Below are 17,905 nucleotides of genomic sequence, written 5' to 3'. Positions count from 1 at the left end.
GTAGGCTCTGTGCTTTTTCAGAACCCCGTGCTTGTGCTGCCACATTTATTTGGAGATTTTAGAGCAAGGTTGCTGTATTTATTAATGATGGGGGATGTAACCAGGCTAACATCAGTAGATGGCGCTAGATCTTTGTGTTTGCTGACTAAGGCCCTGTAAGATCCTCTGACAGGAGACCTGCATTGGTGGCTAGTAAAGTTTGGAGTTTGGAACTGGTATAGTTTAAATACCCTCCTCAAATGCAATAAACGAGAAAACAAGTCCCTCTTCCAGGAGGGGTGTAACAAAGGATCCCTGAGAAGATCTTTTAAAAAACATGGGCGCAAAAAGCATCTTATAGCACAATTGTCACATAAACTGCCTAAATATCAGTAGGTACAGAAAAAGAACTCAGGAAATATTCTAAAAGGGTCATGGCATGTTCTGGTATTCATGGCATATTAAACATGCTAACCCTCTAAATGAGTGTCAAGGGGTTGTTCTCTCTGAGAAAACATTGGAGAAAAGATGGGGAAATTATGCATTTTTCATCAAAATTCCAATGAAAATTTAATGAAATTTACATTTTACAGACAGCTGTAAATGTTTATATATATGTAAAGTCTCAGATGTTTAAAACATATATTCCACCTTGCTTAACTTCTATATTTTATTTTTTCCCCATTTTTTTCATACTGCTTCATACTGCCCATTTCAAAAAGTTTCTAAGTCATTTAATATGAACCTTCTTATAAAAGGCAGGGAGGAAAAATGTGAAGTAACATAGATCTCACAATCTCAGGTCATAGCCAGCATTGCTGGACAAATCATACAAACTTATACAGCAATGCTCTTTCTCAGGGTCCAGCCATGCTTCACGTTCAGACAGTTTGACAGCAGAGAGAATAAACTAATTTCAAATTTATCAGCATGATTCATGAAATAACACTCAGAGTAGCTATTGCCTTCTGTCGCCAAGTAACCAATCTCATAATTAAGTCTCCCAAACTCAGCATGAATTGTCAATCAAATAGTGTTAAACATGTTTTTAAAGTATAATCACTTTGTCCTTAACGATCATATACCCAGTTTCTGAAAATACACACTGTGTTACCAAATACAGGCCATGATGTACTTTCTTTCTGTTTGCAACTATAGGTTGCAGTTTGTGATCATTCTCCTAAACACAGTCAAACCTTGGAAATATCACCCATAATCTCACTTATATCTTGCCAGCTATGTTGAAAGGCTAAATTTGCTGGTGCTTAGGTGTCCAGTGGCAGACGCAGGTGAGTTGCCTCTTCTACTACGGTTACATGACTGGGCCGTCGGTATTCTACAGGAGGCATAGAAATGCAACTAAGCATAAGAATATGGCGCTCAGCAGCGTTTCTCTGCCGGTCCTCCACTTCCAGGAGACATGCAGATCCAAGGGCTGGAGGGAGCACCGACCTCTGTGGACAGAGTCCCTGTCTGATGCTAAAGTCCCGCTTCCCCAGGTCAGCCTATCACCCGCCCTCCTCCACCAACAGCGGCATGGACTACAGCCTGCAATGACTGGCCTGAAGTACTGCCAGGCTATCACTCCTGGTGCAGCAAGGGCAGCCACTTCCGGTCCTGCAGCAAGAGTGGTGGCCTGCAAAGCAGCAGCAGGGGCGCGGTCTTCTGGTGCAGCTGTAGTGGTTGCCTCTTTTGGCTGCAGGGTGCAGTCTCTTTTGGAGCAGCAGGGGCTTTAAGTTCCAGTGCAGCTGCGGATGCTCTTTCACGTGATTGGCTGGCCGCTCCTTGGGCCAGTCATTGTTATTGAGCCCACTGCAGCCATGGTCCCTCCCTGCACTGCAGTTAAGACCGTTCTTTTCCCTGTTCACTCCTAGTGTGGAGCAGGAGCAGCTGCATTCCTGTTCTGTCCATGCCCCTGCATCATTGTGCAGGGGCATGTCCCTGTAACCCTGTTCTGTCCATGCCCCTGCACCCCTGTTCTGTCCATGTCCCTGCACCCTGTGCTGTCCATGTCCCTGCACCCTGTTCTGTCCATGCCCCTGCATGCCTGTTCTGTCCATGTCCCTGCACCCTGTTCTGTCCATGTCCCTGCACCCTGTTCTGTCCATGCCCCTGCATGCCTGTTCTGTCCATGCCCCTGCACCCCTGTTCTGTGCATGCCCCTGCACCCCTGTTCTGTCCATGCCCCTGCACCCCTGTTCTGTCCATGCCCATGCACCCCTGTTCTGTCCATGCCCCTCCACCCCTGTTCTGTCCATGCCCCTGCACCCCTGTTCTGTCCATGCCCCTGCACCCCTGTTCTGTCCATGCCCCTGCACCCCTGTTCTGTCCATGCCCCTGCACCCCTGTTCTGCCCATGTCCCTGTAACCCTGTTCTGCCCATGTCCCTGTAATCCCTGTTCTGTCCATGCTCCTGCACCTCTGTTCTGTCCATGCCCCTGCACCCATGTTCTGTCCATGCCCCTGCACCCCTGTTCTGTCCATGCCCCTGCACCCATGTTCTGTCCATGCCACGCACCCCTGTTCCGTCCATGTCCCTGTAACCTTGTTCTGTCCATGCCCCTGCACCCCTGTTCTGTCCATGCCCCTGCACCCCTGTTCTGTCCATGTCCCTGTAATCCCTGTTCTGTCCATGCCCCTGCATCCCTGTTCTGTCCATGCCCCTACACCCCTGTTCTGTCCATGCCCCTGCACCCCTGTTCTGTCCATGCCCCTGCACCCCTGTTCTGTCCATGCCACGCACCCCTGTTCTGTCCATGTCCCTGTAATCCCTGTTCTGTCCATGCCCCTGCATCCCTGTTCTGTCCATGTCCCTGTAATCCCTGTTCTGTCCATGCTCCTGCACCTCTGTTCTGTCCATGCCCCTGCATCCCTGTTCTGTCCATGCCCCTGCACCCCTGTTCTGTCCATGTCCCTGCACCCCTGTTCTGTCCATGCCCCTGCACCCTTGTTCTGTCCATGCCCCTGCATCCCTGTTCTGTCCAGGCCCCTGCACCCCTGTTCTGTCCATGTCCCTGTAATCCCTGTTCTGTCCATGCCCCTGCATCCCTGTTCTGTCCATGTCCCTGTAATCCCTGTTCTGTCCATGCCCCTGTAATCCCTGTTCTGTCCATGCCCCTGCATCCCTGTTCTGTCCATGCCCCTGCACCCCTGTTCTGTCCATGCCCCTGCACCCCTGTTCTGTCCATGTCCCTGTAATCCCTGTTCTGTCCATGCCCCTGCATCCCTGTTCTGTCCATGCCCCTGCACCACTGTTCTGTCCATGTCCCTGTAATCCCTGTTCTGTCCATGCCCCTGCATCCCTGTTCTGTCCATGTCCCTGTAATCCCTGTTCTGTCCATGCTCCTGCACCTCTGTTCTGTCCATGCCCCTGCATCCCTGTTCTGTCCATGCCCCTGCACCCTTGTTCTGTCCATGCCCCTGCATCCCTGTTCTGTCCAGGCCCCTGCACCCCTGTTCTGTCCATGTCCCTGTAATCCCTGTTCTGTCCATGCCCCTGCATCCCTGTTCTGTCCATGTCCCTGTAATCCCTGTTCTGTCCATGCCCCTGTAATCCCTGTTCTGTCCATGCCCCTGCATCCCTGTTCTGTCCATGCCCCTGCACCCCTGTTCTGTCCATGTCCCTGTAATCCCTGTTCTGTAAATGTAAATGTAAATGTACAGGAATTTATATAGCGCAAATCACCCAGCGGTTTCTAAGCGCTTGCTTAGGGAACCCGTCCTGGTATTCCCCTGTGAGATAACCCCGGCAGGGTATCCGCAAGGTGAAAGCCAGGCATCCCAACCGCGAGGGGCCGTTGTGGAGATTAAGCAAGCTATTGCCCAGAGTCGCAGAGTGTGAACCCGTGAATCGAGTAGGCACCGGAGCGAGAATTGTCGAGTCCATGGACATTTTAGGACTCAATACCCCGCCGAGCCGGGAATTGAACCCTGGTCCCGGGCTGACCTCTGCTTCCAGATCTGCCTCCTCTAACCAGTGAGCCACACTTCTCCATGTCCCTGTAATCCCTGTTCTGTCCATGCTCCTGCACCTCTGTTCTGTCCATGCCCCTGCACCCCTGTTCTGTCCATGTCCCTGTAATCCCTGTTCTGTCCATGCCCCTGCACCCATGTTATGGCACAATCCTTGCCTTGCCCTAGGTGTTGGCGACCCACGCTATGCCGCTTGTTAGGGGTGAGGAGGGTGCACAGCAGGTGGCGGCATCAGAAGTGATTGGAACATGGCTTTTTATGGGGTTTGTGCTTTGAGAGGAAGCAGAATATCAAGGTGTACTTTTACAAATGACGGGGGAGTTGCAGCAGTTGTCTGCACTCATACTTCATGGCCCCGATTCTTACATGTTAAGTGATGTTATGAATAACTAATTCTGTTCATAAACCTAATCAGAAGACAAAAGAGAACTAGACCAGTGGAAATTGTAGCAGTTTGATAAAGTTGTTGGAGCCGTGAGAGTGGAAGGGAAAGCAAGGGAAGAGTTGTGGTTGGGATTGGGAAGAGGAAGAGGCAATGCCGTACAGTAGGCGGATCCTCTCAGTCCCTAAACCATCAGCTGTTTCTCGGGCAGATCCTGCTGACCCAGGGACATATGCAGAATTTGTCCCAGTATAATTTTCCAACACCAGGACACACTTCGGCAGGGTTTGTCTTTTCCTTCCATTCGGAGCAGCAACCTGCAGGTGGCGAGGTGGCTTTTTTAGTTTCCCCACCAGCTGGGCCCAAAATAAAGGCCTGATTTAAATGGACATCAGGACTTCTTTTTTTGAGGTATCATCCTGGACGGGAATCATCTCAAGCTTAACCCCGTGACAATAATGTAATAGAGGGTAACAAAAGCACACAGTTTATCTCTTTACCAAGTACTTTGGAGAAACTGTGACTTGGAGCGAGGTCTTTAACGTTGTTCAACTCCTTTCTGTAAGAGATGTGAATGCATTGCAAAAATACCAGTTGCATCTATGATTAGGAGTAATTACACAAATAATGAGTAAAACATCACCTACTATTTCTTTATATAAATTGAATTGTAGTGCTTCTCATCCCAGCATAGGTTGTCACAGTGCTTTACATCAGACACACTAAATCACAAAAGTGCGTAAATCAATGTACAGAAGATGCAATATACTCTGAGGGTTATAAGGTGTAGGATTCACATATCGTCCATACCCATAGACATTATATGTAAAGTGTGAATGGTTGTGAGAAGCACGCAGGGCCTGATTCACAAGGGTAAGCCTGTACTTTTGTGTAAGTTTACAGTGTTTTGCTATTCACAACCAAATGTTACGAGTAGCATCTTTACGACTGCGGAGTCTCCACACTCATGACCGAGACTCCACACATAAAAAGATAGAACAGTCCTATCTTTTTATGAGCAAAGTTTCCACCACAAATGTCAAGACTCAGCGGTTGCTACTACTCTCAACGGACCCGATTCACAGAACCACCTTAAGACAAAATCCTAAACGTACTACTTTTGGTATTCGCAGAAGTTAGGATTCTGTCTTAAGTTTGTCTTAAGACAAACTTAAGACAGACTTAAGACAGACTTAAGTTAGGATTTTGTCTTCAGTCTGTCTTAAGACAAATTTAAGACAAAATCCTAACTTCTGTGAATACCAAAAGTAGTAAGTTTAGGATTTTGTCTTAAGTTAGTTCTGTGAATCGGCCCCAACATTTGCTTGTGAAGAAAAAAAAATCTTTAACTTACACAAAGGTGTAAGTTTATCATTGTAAATCAGGCCCTGGAGTCTGGATATAAAATGAAACGCAGAAAAAGAGAAGACCATGGCCACACTTGCTAGAGATTATAGGATTAATGATACGTCTGTAAGATAAAGTGTATTTTACCATCAATCAAGCGATGTCTGTATATATCTACAATGTGGCAAATTGGGAGTATCTGAGAACATGTGATGTGTATGCAAATGTGTGCTGTGAGTAGTATGTGACTGCTGTTTGTGATGAAATCCTTTGGTTGAATTTTTTTGTATGCACAGATTGGATAACAATTTTACTAAGAGATACCATCTTCAGGTCATGTGCCCTTCAGTTATAGCACATGCACTGGCTACAGCACCTGGTTTTCATGAGACACATATCTTCGTACATACCATCTTGTAAGATCTTTTAAAATAATTGTAGAACGTCTGGGATGCAAAGTAAAATTCGGTTTGAAAAACCACCAAAATCTGCATTCTAGACAGGCTGGTAAAAATTATTAATTTATGCTTGCTAACAGACAGGCGCCTGTGTTCGGATGTCATTGGACTACTCTGCCAGCTCAGGGAGGGTCAGCTACCAAAAGCCTTTCTAATTGGCCACTAAAGCCCATTAAAATTGTCCCAACGCAGGGCAGTAAACTTATTGGTTTAACCAGTTGCCAATCAGATTGCTGTTGATTTTCAGCAGTTTGATTGACCGCCCTTTCAACCAATCAGAAAAGGGTTCGCTAGTAGGACCATGAGGATTAGCTGCTGGAAGCCTATTATGTTAGGCATAATGTGAACTGGCTGCAAATCGCATGTGACCAAAATGCAGACATGCCCCTAATTTTCTTCTGCTTACCAGACACTGGAAAAACATAGCTGCAACGTTATAAGGCCCATGATTGACTAGTTTTTGCAGTCCTATTTTTTTCCTAGAATTCTGGGACTTGTAGTCCTGGTTTTATACTAGGGCAAATAACACTGGCAGTCACAGAATTCTAAGAAAGAAAAAATCTAAATCTAGAAAAAAAAACACAAAGATAAATTTGAGTTGTACATGTGCTAATGCTGGTGCTTCCTGGTAGGTGAAGAAGCAGTCAATGCTTAGTTACGGCAATTTTCAGGTATCTATGGATCAGAATGGAAATTGACTAAGGCTAGTGGTAGAGTAAGGAAGACATGTCTATCAGAAAAGGGACCTGTTAGAGCTAATTTTTGATAGGGTGCTTGGGATCTCTAGTCACGTCTTACTGTGTACTCAGAAAAAATAAACACTATGCTTCTTTATTTCACACAGTTGGATACTATGTAAAATCACTTCCTGGGGACAATTCCTGGGTTCCAAAAGGATGTACTCGCCATTGACCACAAGCTACAAAGAGGAACCTTGAGTATTATAGTTTTGACTGAGACCGCTGCGGTTAAGTACTCATTGAAAAATCTCTATAGGGAAGAACAAGATATGAATGGAAGGTGACAGTTGACTCACCTGTTGGGGAGAAATATAGCTGGATCAAACATATTAGAGGCGTCAGGAGGAGGCCAGTGTATCATCAATGGGTACAACAGGGATTTAAATGGCTGATTTACCGCATGTAGTCTCAAGGAGCTGATGAGCTGACTGCAGTGACCCGAGGATTGTTCCGAAAGAGGCCCACTTATTTCACATAAATATTACTTATCCAGTAAGGATGTGCTGGATCTTGTATGCACTTCCTAGACTACCAGGGTATAGCAGTTCAGTGACTAGATGATTTTAAATGCTTTGAGTCTGCTTGATTGCACTGATGAACAAGATTCAAGGAGCTCCAAGCATGAGCATTGTAGATCTAGCACAATTTACATTTAATTTCTTGTGGCCAAAGGTCCAAGTCTAAAATGTCTTCATGCCTTGCTTTTGAGCTATAGTTTGAAGACCCAGTATTCATGGACTTGGTTGCGGACCAGGAGATTTAGCAGAGCATGGATATTAACAGGAGTCAGCAGAGCTTCGGTGGGGGCACCTGGGATTTAGTGGGGCTTGGATATTTAAGCCTGGGATTCAGTGAAGGCTAGTTATTGCCACCTGTGGTTTAGTGGGCCTGGGTATTAGACCCCAGGACACAGTGAAGCTTCATTTTATGAACCCCTTAGTCAGCAGAGCTTGGGTATTAGAACCTGAAATTTTGTAGGGTTTGACTATTAAAACCTGAGATTCAGCAGGGTTTGGGTATTAAACCTTGGATACAGTGAAGGTTGGTTATTGCAACTTGTGATTCAGTGACATTGGGTATTATAACCCAGGACACAGTGAAGCTGCAATATATGAACCCCTGAGTCAGAGGCGCTTGTGTATTAGAACCTGGGATTCAGCAGGGTTTGTGATAATATAACCCGGGATACAACAGAACTTGGGTATTAGATCTTATGAGTTGGAGTGTTGTACTGTTCCTACTAATTCAGTAAGACTGTGAGCCTGCGCAACATAAGCATCAACATTATGGGGACTACATCCACTCATACCATCAGAAATTGTTGTCCTAGTTGCTGACTAGCTCACAGTGTGCCATCTGAATGCCTAAACCTTACAGAGTACCTAATGGTGTCTGCAACCTCCAAACATTGTGGAAAGAGATCTACCCTTTCATGGTTAACTCAGGCATGCCTAAGGGGAAACACAAGAAATACACAACTTGGCATTTCAAACATTTATTGAAGCAGTTGGATTATTGTATAAAACACATGAGCTGCAGTAATCAGTAGAAGAAAAGAGAGCATGATAACCAACATTACAAGAATGGTGAAAAAGATGAATAATTTAACCAAATTAATTATTGTGTTACTTATATGGATACATCTAATTGAACTCCTATGAGGCATTACCTATCCTAGTGAGAATAGGATAAATTCGGTTCTGCCAGATACCTTGGATGGGTCTAACTCCCAATTTACCTGTTTCATCCGGAAGCCAGTCTAATGTAGAATAGGTCTCCGTCCCTCTCAGGATAGTGATGAGATACAGATTGTCTCGAATTCAGGCACGGGCGACCACGACAATCCATGGAATGCTCTTCTACCACACAAAGGCTTAGGGCAGTTTATGTAATGAAAACTGGACCCATTTGCACAGTGCTTGTGTTGAGATCCGGCTGTCTTTGTTGAATCTACTAATGCAGAACTGTCTCTGAACAGACAATATGCAAGGGCAGTTTGTGCAATGTACTTGGACGAAATGTACAGTGGCATGATAATGTGCCTTTGAAGAAATGTATTTGTAGGCAAACCACTTTCTGAGTACACTATCGCATGCAAGCAAAATGTGATAAAAGTCATTGTCTAAAAAGATGTCAACTTTAATTAATTGCGAATATATTAAAAAGGGAGCGTTTTTGCACGGGCCCCTATTAACCTCACAACAGGAGGAACCTCAGTACTAGAACCCTGGATTCAGCTATGTGATTGTTGCTGTTCTCTTCCTATAATATGAGGAGTGACACATAATCTGCTACTGCACTCACTCATAGGTAAAACTCAGTTATGGTTTGCGCCTTCGACCATGTGCGAACATTGTGTGCGAACTTCTATGCAAGAAATTGTATTGTTATTGGAAAGCGAATTAACCATTTATCAAATATTACAGACAGAGGGGCTGCCTTTGGAATGTGGCATCTGCTGTGAAGCAAAAATTTGCGTAAACCCAGGGCTAGATTTATCAACATTTTGTTTCACCCCTGCACTAAGCAAGGGGGCACAAGGGCGATGCAAAACTTAAGTGAGATTTATCAAGCAATGCAAAGCCACCTTGCATGGTCCTGCACAGCTTGATATATCTAAAGTAATGCAAGGCAGTGCAAATGCATGTGCAGCAGGTAGGAGAGTCATAGGTGGAGCGTGGGTGTTCCCACGCATTCACCCATGGATATTGGTGCATTCCCAGATTTACCTTTAGTGATAGACCTGGCAATGCGTCAAAATGCCTCCCCACCCTAGGTGAGACTTAACAAGGAGAAATATCTTTATTTCTTGGTTTTTACTCTTTCTACATGTGTTGTATTCTGCAGCACCTTTAGAAAGAGGAAAATGCCTCTCGGGATTGTTTTTGAGCAGGAAGATAGCCCTTCCTGCACAAAAACCATCCTACCTACAATGCAGGCAATCAGGCACCATGACGCAAGGGGACCTGACTGGTGCAAGGCAGCCAAAAGTGCGCCAGCACTAGGAAAGGAGTGGTAAACTGGCAAATAATTGTAAATACAGTGCATTCCTGCCCTTTCCCTTTCATGTAGCATAGCAGGGTGGCTTGCTGTGTTGCGCTGCGTGAAAGAATGATAAATCTGCATCACAGTGTGTTACGCCCTTACTCACATACACTTCAGACTAATTAATATTTTGCTTCCCCAAAAGACATTTATTCTACAACGAGCTCATGTGCGCCGTACAGAAAGTGGGGCTGACATTAAATGCTAATGTTGACACCGCCTTCGGTATCAAGCTGTCCAGAATCATGTTTTCTGTCAACCACAAGCTGAGCAGGCGCAGTTTTTTCCTTAAAAGAGCTTATTATCTGTTGCCAGCCCAGCAATCATACCTTAGCTTACTGTGCAATATTTTTTTCAGAACGGCTGCCAGCTCTCTTTCGATCTCACACCTGCAGACGTTGATTGGAAAAACATGTGATGAGGTTAAGTGCAGGAAGTGGGGGTGTGAAGGGACCTCCAACAGAACAATAATTATACAATCACCTCGAAATTCCTACGCTGCATTTTAAAAGCTTCCAAGGGGGGTTGGTTTATATTCTATATAACACATTTCCATATAGATAACCTGTAGTAAATGGGTCCCCTTCATGTTTATATTTCCCTAATGAATTGAAATTTTGCACCAGGCTTACCCCATTATTATAATATGTTCAGAATTTATTTTATGACTTCTACCTGTTAAGACTCTCATTAAGAGTGACCCATTAATCCTCCCAGTTGCTTCGGTTCACACAGGAGTGACTCGAGGTACAGGGAGGCACGGCCTGTGCCGGGCGTTATACTGGGGCAGTGACGTCAGGCAGGGGAGGGTCAGGGTGGGGGGTTGTAAAATGCGGGATATGGACCATTAGAGGTAAGTACCGATAAAAATAAATAAAACGAATTTCGTTACCTGCGCTGCATCGCCAAATGTGATGCAGCGTGGGCAACGAAATTTGTTTTATTTATTTTTATCGGTACTTACCTATAATGGTCCATATCCCGCATTTTACAACCCCACACCCTGACCCTCCCCTGCCTGACGTCACCGCCCCAGTATAACGCCCGGCACGGGCCATGCCTGGGTACAGGTGACAACAAGTGGGCCCGTGAAGGTCACCTTAAAAAAGAGGAATGCAGGGGAATAGGTAATTCCAGATCCAGTTCCTCCTCTAATTTCTTATTTTTCCTTAGATTTTCCCACCGAGATTTCGACTGCTTCCAGTAGCCAAAAATCTCCATATGAAGGTAAAGAGATCTGCAGTGTTCCCGCAGATGTCATAAATCAAGTGATGCAAGTACAGATATTACCCGCCCCATCGATATTAACAGGGCATTAATAAAGAGATTCCAATACCCTGATGTGGCCTGAGAGACATGCTTACATTTAGTAAACCATAACATAACTAAACATTTACCGCATTCTATCCTCCATCTTCAGTGATACACCAGGACTAACTGGGAAACAGGGACACTCTGAATCACAAAGTTGTTTGGAAATTGACGAGTTTTAGCACAAAGTTACAGGGTTTGCCCAATTGCTACACTGCTTAAAGGCAACCTGTCAACAACCACAATGGGAAGAAAACACCACCTCCCACAATTTTTCGCAAGTAGCAAACATGTAATTCAGTTCCCACCTGAAATGTCAATTGCTTGGAACAAAATGTTCACTAGAAGATCCAGGTTGATTCTTATTTTTCTTGGAATGTTTCTGATTTATATCTTGTCTATGCCTTCTATTTTTCACATATGGTCCTCCATTTGAAAGCCGCTGATTCTAGTGCCATTGTGACCTGTGGGGTAAAAAAGGTAGTTCTAAAACTGACATCCTGTTCTTTTTCTAGACTCCTCCTGTTTGGCTTAGGAGAGTGTGAAATGACCATGGTGAGAGGTGGTAGGTAGGGGTCGACTTGTGGGACTTAGGGGCATATTACCAAGGGTGGCGATAGGCAATTATCGCCGCTTTAGCGGCCGTTTTCGGCCGCTAAGCGGCGATAATTCTATCGCTCCATTAGCAAGCTCTCACTAACAGCAGTTAGCGACAGCTTTTAGGCGATAGCGAGCGGTTTGGGGCCCGCTTTGCATGTCAGCGATATTTATCGCTAATGACATGCAAAGTGGGCAGTCGCTAACGTCGCTATCACCTATTAGCAAGGCAGGCGTAGCGGTAGAAATATTCGCGCTGAGTGCAAATATCTCCATAAACTAACGCCTGCCTAGACCAGTTATTACCCATGTTATCCAATGGGAGGTGGATAACATGGCTAAGAGCATTTTGTCGCTAATGTGTGAATATCGCTGTATTCTCAGCGATATTCACGCTATCGTCGGAAAATTTATCGCTTTGGAGATAAACGCTGCTAATAGCACGTTATCTCAGCGATAATTTCCGACGATGCTTAGCGATAGAGAAATCGTTACTAACCATATTTAGTGATAAATATCGCTACTCGTTGGTAATATGCCCCTTAGTTTTTAGCAAACAACAACATCCCACACTCTATGTGAAGGAGGCATGAGAAAAGGAAGCAACACCAACATCACGCTGTTGGCCCCCTCTTCTTCAACTCCAACAGACTGAGGAAGCCAGTGATCCAACCTAGAGAGATGTGGGGCAGAATCTGTAGTCATACCTTGATGCTGAGCTCGTTATCCTTTGGTTTCTGTGATCTGCATTAAAACAGGAAGATATTGTCTGAGTTAGATCTGTTATGAGCTGTTTCCCAATGAAGATGCTGATTCCCCAGGAAGTAGTCATTAGCCATACACAAGTACTATAGAGATTCAAGCAGAACCACAACTGATGTCACGATAGTAGTGCTGGCTCCACTCAATAATACAAAGTCAAAAAACAATCTCTGGAGAAGTCAATGTATAGGGATACCTTATTTCACGAAGGCAGGGTGAGTGCCTAAATTAGGTGTTTACGTATTAAACAATCTGGTCACGGACTAGTTTGTGATATTCACAGTTTTTTTATTTTTAAAAAAAGAATGCATCATAATTAAAATGTCAGTAGAAATTCAATTGTACTGAAAACATACAATAAAATACCATACAATCAAAATGACAAATTTCAAAAGTTAAAAAACAATTATTAAAAAACAATTCAATCTGTGTAAATTCAACTGAACAACACGAGGAAAGAAAGGAGATACACAATTTCTAAATCATTAACACGCTATCATTGTAAAGCAAAGGATAGAAAAAGAAAAGTGAAAAGACCCCTCTATAGAAAAAAGATGTAGAATATAATCACAGATAAAGTATGATTCAACAGCCTATCCAATCATTTACTAGAAACCACGGTATTGCAGTGTGCCATATATCCACAGTTCTAGCGGCTTGAATTCATGGAGAAAAAAGCGTCGACGCGTTTCGGTGTATATGCCTGTGAATGTGGCTACACCTTCCTCAGGACGGTATCGATAGGGGTCGTCTGATTCAATTGGTAGAAATCAATGCTTTATATGAGGTGCCAAACACCCGTAGTGGTGTTGAGAAATTTTCACACAACTCCAGGGGTTACTTTTTGAACAATTCCAATCGTTGTGTTCAGTGAGACAGGTTTTAAGTTCTTTTTTTCTGTCTGTATTTCATTAGGATCTGGATTCTTTAACGGTGGGTTAATATCTCCCGTTATTTCTTACTGTGCCCCCTTTTAGTTAAGGAGGGGTCGCTTTCCCCGTGGTTTGCCTCTTAATGCAGCTTTTTCACGTGTCGCTCGATGACGATCAGTGGGCATTCACATATATCTTGTTAGTTTCAATACGGCACATCCCACGGGTACATCCACTCCTGTTATCGCATTCCACGGGGAAAGCGACCCCTCCTTAACTAAAAAGGGGGCACAGTAAGAAATAACGGGAGATATTAACCCACCGTTAAAGAATCCAGATCCTAATGAAATACAGACAGAAAAAAAGAACTTAAAACCTGTCTCACTGAACACAACGATTGGAATTGTTCAAAAAGTAACCCCTGGAGTTGTGTGAAAATTTCCCAACACCACTACGGGTGTTTGGCACCTCATATAAAGCATTGATTTCTACCAATTGAATCAGACGACCCCTATCGATACCGTCCTGAGGAAGGTGTAGCCACATTCACAGGCATATACACCGAAACGCGTCGACGCTTTTTTCTCCATGAATTCAAGCCGCTAGAACTGTGGATATATGGCACACTGCAATACCGTGGTTTCTAGTAAATGATTGGATAGGCTGTTGAATCATACTTTATCTGTGATTATATTCTACATCTTTTTTCTATAGAGGGGTCTTTTCACTTTTCTTTTTCTATCCTTTGCTTTACAATGATAGCGTGTTAATGATTTAGAAATTGTGTATCTCCTTTCTTTCCTCGTGTTGTTCAGTTGAATTTACACAGATTGAATTGTTTTTTAATAATTGTTTTTTAACTTTTGAAATTTGTCATTTTGATTGTATGGTATTTTATTGTATGTTTTCAGTACAATTGAATTTCTACTGAAATTTTAATTATGATGCATTCTTTTTTTAAAAATAAAAAAACTGTGAATATCACAAACTAGTCCGTGACCAGATTGTTTAATACGTAAACACCTAATTTAGGCACTCACCCTGCCTTCGTGAAATAAGGTATCCCTATACATTGACTTCTCCAGGGATTGTTTTTTGACTTTATATTGTCACTTAGTACCCTGTTCCCTGGAACGCGTGGGGTCTTCTCTCAATTCATGGGTCCACTCAATAATACCCCTTTTTTGGAGCAGTTAGACTGTGTCATATCTGTTGCTACATAAATCAGACGGCTTGAATGGAAGTAAGCATAGTTTGCAAGGATGCAAAAGCAACAATGGATACAATGATTGTTGTTTGTTTTGGCCCTGGGACAGATTTCATTTTGAGTACATGCAGTGACTGTACCATTGCTTGAGTACTCCAGCTGTACTATGCAGATTAATTCAACTAAGCCATTTTTCTCTTCTCTTGCACACCTGGACTTAAATCATGCTTTTCTGCAATTTAGGCACTGCCTTTCATCTGTAACCATATTAATATGACATTGTTAATTTACCTCTTGAAGTCCATTCAAATGGGCCATACATCAGAAGGTACTCCCATTGCACTACTGTGGACAACAAAAAAAAGGACTCATTAGTTAGCACATTTTATCCATTCAGTTATATGTCAAAATATTGTATACCAAAATATTGGTAGCCAGAAATATTGCGTCCCAAATATTGTTTATTAAAATCCCCTGCACTTGGCGGTAGATTATGCATGTGTGAAATTCTTTAGCGTGGAAGTTTGAGATAATATTGCGATATTACCACTAGTTACGTGGAATGCAAATCTGTCAATTAACGCTATTTTTTTATTGTGAAATGTGTCCTTGTGTACATTTTTAATGCAAGGATGCATTTCACTGTAAATTAATAGTGCAAAAGGTACAAGTGGGGTGAACACCAGTTGCTCATGGTCTGGTCGTTTGACTGATTCATGCTCCCTTGTAAAATGTTGTCATGAACGGCACATAACTTGAGTGCGTGGTGAAATGGTGACGTTTTGGAAATATTGTGTACCAAGTGCAATACAAATTTTCAGAAATTACACAGATTAAGTCAGCATAATTTAAATTTAGCTTGGGCCAAGCGTAGGCCTCCTATTATTAGCTTGAAGGGGGGTGTTTTTGTGAAAGATATTTAACAATATTGCTGTCAGATGATATTCTGAAAGATATATTCTGTTACCACAGTTTACATGGTGCCTAAATAATGGACATCATTGGGAAATGTAAAACAGTTCTTCTTCATCAACATTCAATTTTGGGGCGGGGCATGTACCTTCATGGGATGGAAGGTGGGTGGACCCCTTTGGTCATCATTTACTATACCTTATTGGCCATCATTCTCCACCCACCCAACTCGGCTTCTACATCAAGTTCTTCTAGATCATACTGCTAGGCCCCTAAACTGACATTCTCTTGTCTCCTGATTGTCATACTTTCATTTCACGTCTTCACCATGATAATAACACAATACCGTTTCTCCAAACTAGCTGAAAATAAGTACCTAAGGTCACAGAAACAAATTGCTCTTCTGCTCAGAAGAGGTTTGGCTTTCTGTGGTCAGAAAGTTACGGTTCCGCTAATGTATGCCAATGCTGTAAACCTAAAGCATTGTTAATGTCTCTGTTCGTACATCTCATTAAAGGGTCATAAAACAATAGCTTTGTATTTAGCAGTAATGAGATCTCGAATAAAAAACGTGAAGCGCAGTGCAGTGGCGCCTTCCAATTCAATCAAATAAATAAATATATAAAACCTGAACTAATGAAGCTGCCTCCTGAAAGTCATGCATCACTTTCACTTAACGTGATTTATTGCCAGAGAGCTAAGTATATCTATTCTGCTATAGGAAGGGGACAGCTGGTGGCATCACCATGATAAATACGAATTTTCATCGTGTTCATTGTGTGGACCCGCAGTCATTTACTTTTCAGAACTGCTAGCTTGTCATCCTCAGTGATTTGCCTTTTCTTTGTCAAATCGAATCTTTTTTTTGATTTAGATCTTATCAGAGACAAACAATATAAAACATTCATGATCAGTACCATTTTCTAAAAAAATATTACGTACTTGATATAGGTCTTCTTTTAATACAATGATAAAACGCTTTACAAATGTATATACCTTATAGCACACAAATTCATCTGGAGGTGACCTACCAAAGTTATCAAATCATCAATTCTAGATATATTAGATTTAAGACATGGGTTTTATAAAGCAATCCCTAGCTTCCATGACTTTACTAGGGCAAACTTATAAGACGTGCACAATATCTTGGACACCTTCCTCATAGTTCACAACATCCTGACTTGTCTTTTCTTTGTCTTCCTTGCAGAATGTTTCCAATGAGTGTACGGCTGCTCAGACCACCTCAGAACCCAAAAACCAGCTCAACAGCCGCGAGGTGGTCTACGACCCCCAGCTGACCTCCTGCACCTGCCCTCTGTTCTCCTGCAAATGGGAGGGCCACTTGGAGGTGGTGGTCTGCCACTTGCACCACAGCCACCGGATCAGCGTGCTCCACGGGGCCGAGATCGTCTTCTTGGCCACCGACATGCACCTCCCTCCCCCCGTGGACTGGATCATCATGCACTCCTGCCTGGGCCACCACTTCCTGCTGGTGCTCCGGAAGCAGGAGAAGTACGAAGGACACCAGCAGTTCTTTGCTACCATGATGCTCATCGGCACGCCCTCCCAAGCTGACAATTTCACCTACAAGCTGCAGCTGAACAGGAACCAGCGGCGCCTGACGTGGGAGGCCACGCCGAGGTCGGTGCTGGATTGCGTGGACTCCGTAATTACAGATGGCGATTGCCTCGTCCTGAACGCCTCACTGGCTCAGCTCTTTTCTGATAACGGGAGCCTGGCAATTGGAATTGCAATTTCTGCCAGCAACACTGACTCACATGCATCTGAAATGTAAAGCATTTGGCTGCTCAGAAGGTGAAAAACAGAAACAACTATTATTTTTTTGGTTCAGATCGATTTATGTTTTCTGCAGAGACTTGTACCAGTAGGGAGACTTGTAAACATCAAAATAACTGCGCTGCTTCTTCGACTATTTCACGTTTGTTGACTCAGCAGCATCCAAGACATTTAAAAGGGGCTGGTTAAAAAAAAATATGACTCTCACGCAGTGGTTGGAAGTGCAGCTGGTGGGGCTGCGCAATGCTCATTTTTCACAGGAACGTGTCCAAGCTACACCCTCGAGGCCATTATGTTTTGTTCTAATCTTTCCCGGTTATTCAATACTATGTTTTAGCAGATTTGTTTATGTGTAGGAGGAAAATCATGTTGAAAACAATGGATTCAGATTGCATGTAGCCAATTTTAATGAGAGGCAGGGGAGACAGCACAGCGGCCAACTAGATTTGAAATGGCCAACTTGCCCTGTTTCAAAATGTCAGCGCCTGCAGTTTCAGCATCTTTGAGTCTGGTGTTCGAGCATG

At 43.6% G+C, this 17,905-nt stretch overlaps 1 protein-coding gene across 1 annotated transcript in view; it reads left to right on the top strand.

The window, feature by feature from the left end:
- The window catches only part of SIAH3 (siah E3 ubiquitin protein ligase family member 3), a 444,595-nt gene extending 427,216 nt beyond the window's left edge, over nt 1-17,379 (top strand). The window contains exon 2 of the mRNA XM_078656021.1: nt 16,792-17,379. Within this exon, the coding sequence (XP_078512147.1) occupies nt 16,792-17,379 (588 nt within the window). The remainder of the gene's footprint in view (nt 1-16,791) is intronic.
- The last annotated feature ends 526 nt before the right edge of the window (nt 17,380-17,905 follow it).

Source organism: Lissotriton helveticus, chromosome 8 (genome assembly GCF_964261635.1).
Source record: "Lissotriton helveticus chromosome 8, aLisHel1.1, whole genome shotgun sequence".
Lineage (NCBI taxonomy): Eukaryota > Metazoa > Chordata > Amphibia > Caudata > Salamandridae > Lissotriton > Lissotriton helveticus.
This window is presented reverse-complemented; position numbering and strand designations above follow the sequence as displayed.